General features: G+C 44.1%; 2 protein-coding genes across 2 annotated transcripts; both read right to left on the bottom strand.

Moving 5' to 3' along the window:
* Positions 1–3,257: 3,257 nt before the first annotated feature.
* LOC119350635 (mavicyanin-like) lies at positions 3,258–3,785 on the bottom strand. Its single transcript, XM_037618369.1, has one exon. It carries the CDS (start codon positions 3,783–3,785, stop codon positions 3,258–3,260), a length of 528 nt encoding a protein of 175 aa, XP_037474266.1.
* A 1,905-nt stretch (positions 3,786–5,690) lies between these two features.
* On the bottom strand, positions 5,691–6,244 carry LOC119308875 (mavicyanin-like). The gene has a single exon (XM_037585039.1). It carries the CDS (start codon positions 6,242–6,244, stop codon positions 5,717–5,719), a length of 528 nt encoding a protein of 175 aa, XP_037440936.1. The 3' UTR covers positions 5,691–5,716.
* Between the last annotated feature and the right edge of the window lie 178 nt (positions 6,245–6,422).

Genomic DNA, 6,422 nt, shown 5'->3' with positions numbered 1-6,422 from the left:
AGGTGTTCTGAATAAAATAGAAGTAAGAAAATTTAGGGTAGAACTAGGGTAGTAGAATTTTTAGCAAGTGTTTAGTAGAAAATAGTTTATTTAGTAAGTGATTAATATAACTAGTTTATTTATATTAGGTACTTAATAGAACTAGTTTATTTGGTAAGTGCTTAATAGAACTAGTTTATTTGTAGTAAGTGCTTAATAAAACTACTTTATTTAGTAAGTAGTTAATAAAACTAGTTTATTTAGTAAGTAGTTAATAAAACTAGTTTATTTACTGTTAGGATTATATATAAGATATTTTCATATTTTGAACCACTGAAATGCAATGACCATCGATAAATGGCCTATGTTTTGCCGAAGTGTTGATTAATTTCCGTTCCGGCAAATTTCATGTGCTCGATATATCTTTTTAGCAAAGGTCATGCCGGATTTTTTGGGTTGTGCTGTCGAGTTATAATCTTTGAATTTTGAACACAGGAGATGTCTGATGACGATGGGATCCCGGAGTGTGGGTACTGCTACGATGACCGTGGTGTGTGCGACAGGTTTCCTCACCTGCAAAATGATAGGTTTTTCACCGTGAAGCTGGAAGAGACCTTCGGTGTTTGTACGGTACGCAACGACAAGCATTTCATCGTAATAAATATCATCACTTGTGCTTCTTTTGTTCAACATGTAATTTATGGATTTTTTTTCAACTCGACTAGTACATCCCGTGCCATGCTAGACCATATGTATTGGAGAAGCTTGGTTTTGGTTTAGATGACTTTGAAAATGTGGAGACGATGAGGGCTCACTTAAGAACTAAACATGGTTATGAGTTTCTGGTTAAGTTCTACAATGCGGTCGATCGCTCCCATTTTGGTTGCTCTAATTGTGAAGCTCTCTGCAAGGCATATGGATTTGAGGAGGGAATGCGAATAAGATTTGATATTCGTCCTGAAGATTATGATGATGATGATGATAATGTCGACATCTGGGTGGATGTGGATATGCCTCTAGCTTTACCTAAATGTGAGTTTGTCAAACTAATTTGTTAAGTCCAGTAATTTATGTTGTTAATTTAAAAATACTTGGTGTTCGTCCGTACTAAACTTATTTATTTATAATTGTCAGCTTATTTCTTATCTTCAAGAAATACTCGAAAGGTAGTACACAACACACACTACAGCTATGATTCCAAGCTTAATTGTGAGGAGAAAGGTTATCTTGTCTCATTCATAGAAGATGTTGAGGCCTTCAAAACCAGTCACTCTATCAGCCCAAATTATACTAGATACGTGCCACTAGTCCATACATTGCTTGATGGTAACTTCATTGCCAAAAACTAGGTAAGATTTTGTTAATGATGGTAACTTCATTGCATACATTATTCTTAAGTAAACTACATTGCTAACTATATATGTTACTATTTCGGTTTTGAAAAGAGGCTCCCGAAGCAGGTTGTGCCTGACATGCTATGTACCGAAGGTGATATGCATATGGTTAGCTTACGACCAACTCCTTCGGAGGCTTACCATATTGCATATTCGATTTCTTCAAATGATGGAAGGCTCAAAATCAAAGAATGGAGCAAAGTGATGAATGCACACACGCAAATAATTGGAGACAAAATGAATGTGCGCAAGCCACAAGTTGGAGATAGGTTTATGTCCATTCTCCATTATGGTGAAGGACCGGTTTATCTATTTTATGGTATTTTAGCTAGGAGAGAGGAGTAGGTCCTAACTATTAAGAAAAAATAGTTAGTGTTGATTATATATGACTACAATGTCTTAGACTTGATGGTGATGCTGAGTAGGAGTAGTGATTATGAGTACTATGATGATGATGAGGAGGAGTTTGTCATTATAACTAGTGACGAAGTTGTTATATGATGTCTCATCATGGACGAAAATGATGATTATGAGAAGTTATATGACAATGATATATTATGATGATAAGTTGTTAATGATATTATGATGATGATGATGATAAGTTATTATGTCACTGGGTGAAAGAACCGCGGATTAGTTTCAAATGGATGGATCCAAAGTGACCATTGGTTACTTTGGATCCATGCACTTGAAACTAATCCAAAGTTATTTCACCTAATGATTTAATAACTCATTATGATGTTAAAACAATCTCTAAATTGCTACTGTATGAAAAATTGTATACAGGTGTATGAATACGACCTAAAATTCAAAAGAAATGGAATACGGAATAATAGTAGTAGCGGTTATTCTCGAAAGCGCTACTAGTAGTTAGCAGTAGCGATTGGCATGGAAAGCGCTACTACTAAGAAGATATATCAGTAGCGCGTGCCAGTCGGCGCTACTTCTAAGCTTTAGCTGTAGCGCCTTATCAGTAGCGTGCCTACCCACGCTACTGATAGGCCAAAAACCAGCGCTACTGCTAGGCTTTTCCCTAGTAGTGAGATGCTGCATCCGGTCATCTTTTTTGCTGGAGTTGACATGTGTGGATGCTCGAATGAGGTAGGAGAAAAGCTGCGAAACCTCAGCGACCGTGCGGACATGGTTCCCGCGAGCTACAACGGCGCGGACTGACGCCGAATGGCGGCATGCTTCTAGCAACGTGGCGAGGTGCTGGGACCCGTCGGCAAAAAAGCTGCAAGCAGTCATCAGAGTAGCTACGACGGTGGTGACTGCGAGCTGCGCATTTTTGCTGGAACCAACGGGCCACAGGCGAAGTCTTTTTGCTGGAATTGGCTCGCGCATTTGCTGGAACTAGAGACTGTAGATGCTGGAATCAGCGACGGTGAGCACCGGCTTGCCGGCGAGATGTTACAACAAGCGCATGCAAATGCTGGAACCAGAGAGAGTTTTTGCTGGAACTAGTGCGAGTGTCTATTGCGAGCATCAGAGCGGCAGAAACCATTGATACTGCATCTCTCCAGCGTGGCGCGGTGCTAGGGACCTACGCGACAGGACGTGCGGTGTTGTCGAGGGGGGGGGGCATTGGCAAGCTGCGCAAGGTGTGAGGAGGAAGGAGCTGAACAGCCAAATCAGCCGGCCTACGCAACTTGCATCTGATGACTAGTGCGCGGCCGACCAGAATTTGGGCCGGCCAAATGGCACCTAGCACTGCGCTTTATTTATTCCATGATTATAAACACTTGATTATAGTTCGGCTTTGCAAGAAGATATGTTAAATCGAATTATAATGGAAAAATTACATTTAACAAAAGAAGCGATTTACAATACACAAATAAGCATGCACGGTGCGTCAAGAAGAAAAGGCACCTCAATCGTCGGTCACTAAATGAACAACATGAGACTAGTCACGACAATGGCCAGACCTAGCCGCGCCCTCGCAGACTGACCAATGCCAGCCACCGTGGCCGAGCTTAATACAGTCTCGTACCGGCACCGGAACCGCTTTCCCGTCCCTCGGCACCATTGTATTGTCCGCACTGCCTTCGACTTCACGTTGACTTGAACCTTCATACCGGCGATGCAATGCCCTAGAACGCCGCAAATGAAGTACCGCGTCCCAATGGCCGCAAGTGGGACGATGTCGTTGCCGGTCAGGAACATCGCGATGGGGCTAGAGCTGTTGCAGGCGTCATACCCAGCCTTCCTCACCTCCACCACATTGTGCACGGTGGTGGAGTACTGAAACTGGAGCTCATCGCCGATGGTAAACCTAGTTCTCGAAGCCCACGGGGTGTAGTTGGTCTGCAGGTCCCATGATCCGGCAGACGCGCCCACCGTGTGACTGGCGCCGAGCACCATCCCGAGCATGGCCACGGCCAGGGTGATCAAGATAAGAACTTTAGCCCCCATGGATTAAATGTCGACCAACTAACTAACTGAAAAGATCGGAGCTAGAAGTTAGCACTAGAGAGAAATTTGATAGGATCTAAGGAAGTTGCAGAAAGAATGGTTGCACGATGGAAGGTGTTGTAAGATCGTTGATGCCACTATGTCAAAATATATAGGCGATGGATTGGTCAAGCTAGGTTCATCAGGTGAGAACGTGTTGACCAGGTGAGGTATAGTAGGTCTAAGATGCATGAATACGAGTACTCCCAGATGAATTTAAATACATGTTGGTGCGTGCATGCTTGGCTCGCCTATTATACCATGATGATAATCTAATAATGGTGGCGATGGGATCCATAACCGAGAGTAGACTGGGTCTGGCGGCTGCTGCTATCGATCTGGTGCTCGAGCGTGCTAAACATTAATTATTTGAACATAATCTTTGATTAAAATTATGAACGTATTGGTGCGCGCGTGCATATTTCTACCACGCGATAATTGATTTATTAAGATGTACGCCACTGTAAAAATTGGAAAATAAAACGTAATCATCTTTTCACAATGGTACATAAATTACGTACCATACCTTTATTATATAGAAGGCAGGATAACAAATACAAGAAGGGCAGTAATAGGCGTTGCTCGACTGAATTTGGTCAAGATCGGTCACCATGCGCGCCATTGTAATAGGCCATCAAGGACAACCGATTTCACGAATCGTTCTCTCTCTCGAAACAAGCTTTCGCCCCCTTCATAGATAAAGGCATAAACAACCAAACCGATACAAAATGACCTGATACATGGCATAACCTCATAAGCTGATCTAAAGAAAATCGATAATACTAGCCAAGAACACTCAAAACGCTCTAAGTGCACCTAAATGCCTGGAGCTAGCAACCGAGAAGAAGCACATGAAACCCACCACCGTGCAAGAAGAAGACACCCTCACCGGCGATGCCCCCAGGAGGGTAACGACCCAAAGCGTCGCCACCGCCGCATCAGCCGAAGCTAAGAAAGGTTTCACCCTAAGAGTTGGATGACAAGAAGAAGTACAAGGTGACGCCCCAAGAGGGATACAACACCTGCAGGCCTTGTCGCCGCCGGCGCCAGAGTGCAAAGCTTTCGCTCGACCACAACTCCCACCACATCGAGGAAACTCTAACGGGACCCCATCACGACGGAATGGGAGCACCACATCCAGATCAAGGCAAAGCTTTCATCGAAGTCGTCTGCTATGCCAAGATCACCCATCACCGTGCACCTCACCACCCACAGGGCCAAGGTACACCGTCAGCACCCGCCACCACGTCGCTCCCTGGAGAGCAAAGCCACGTAGCCCGTGGCGGGGTTAAATCCGGCAGATCTCGGGAAAGGGGTCCTGAGCTGATGATTTTAGCTTGATGGTAACAGGATGAACAAGGGCTTGGCGAGCTGAACTCTTGTAATTTCTGTTTCTTGGCGAGCAGATTTTCGGACACAAGATGAAAACAAAATATGGCAATGCTTTCAAAGCTTGGCGATCTGAAGTCTTGCAATTTCTGTTTCTTCTTTTTTTTGGCTCGGTTTGTTAGGGTTTGTTTTCTTCATTTATCTTCTTTTTAGGCTTATCTCAAACCAGTGTGTACATACATTTCCCAATAATGTAAAATGTTGCACTGGGTGTTTACCCCAATGTTTCGCCTTAAATATCATTTTACTTATCTAGGCGAATTTAGCTCTGCCTGAATTTCTGTTGTATATAATGGATGGATGTAATGTCGTTGCACTCAACACATCTTTGATAAATTTATTTCATGGTTACAAGCTTGGTTATTATTTGGGGTTTTGCAAGAAAATATGTTAAATTCGATTATAATGAATGCAATTACATTTAACAAAAGAATTGAATTTAATACACGAAGGGACCCTCCTACGACTGAACAAGGAAAAAAGGACCAGAATCATTGTTCACTCTAAAAGAACAACGTAAGACCAGCCGCAACAACTATCAGACCAAGCCGGGCCACCGTGGACTGATCGACGCCAGCCGCCGCAGCTGAGCTTAATACTGTCTCGGACTGGCAGCGACGCCGGTTCCCTCTCCGTCGGCATCGCTGCACAGTCCGCACTTCTTTCGACTTGACGTTGACCTCGACCTTCATGCCGGCGTCGCAATGCCTAGAGACGCCGCAGATGAAATAATGGGTCCCGACGGTGGCAAGCGGAACAACATCATTACCACTCGGGAAAGTCGCTATGGGGCTGGAGCCGTTGCAGGAGTCATACCCCGTCTTGCTCACCTCCACCACATTGTGCACGGCGGCGGAGTACTGGAACTTGAGCTCATCGCCGGTGGTGAATCTGATTCTCGAAACCCACTGAGAGTAGTTGGTCTGAAGGTCCCATGACCCGTGCGGTGCGCCTACGGTGTGGCTGGCACCAAGTGCCATCCCAAGCATGGTCATGGCCACGGTGATCAGAATAAGAGCTTTGGTCTCCATGGATTAAATATGGATCTACTAGCTTGCTGACTTAGTAGTACTAACTGAAAATATGATGGGGGATGGAAGTTAGCGCTAGGGAGAAAATTGGTTATGTTATCTGATCAACTAATGATCACAAGCTCCAAGGAAGCTAAAGAGAGAAATGGCTGCGGGATAGATGGTGTTGTGAGATCAT

Source organism: Triticum dicoccoides, chromosome 1B (genome assembly GCF_002162155.2).
Source record: "Triticum dicoccoides isolate Atlit2015 ecotype Zavitan chromosome 1B, WEW_v2.0, whole genome shotgun sequence".
Classification (NCBI taxonomy): Eukaryota; Viridiplantae; Streptophyta; class Magnoliopsida; order Poales; family Poaceae; genus Triticum; species Triticum dicoccoides.
The sequence above is the reverse complement of the archived record's forward strand: the minus strand, read 5'-3'. Positions and strand labels throughout refer to the sequence as shown.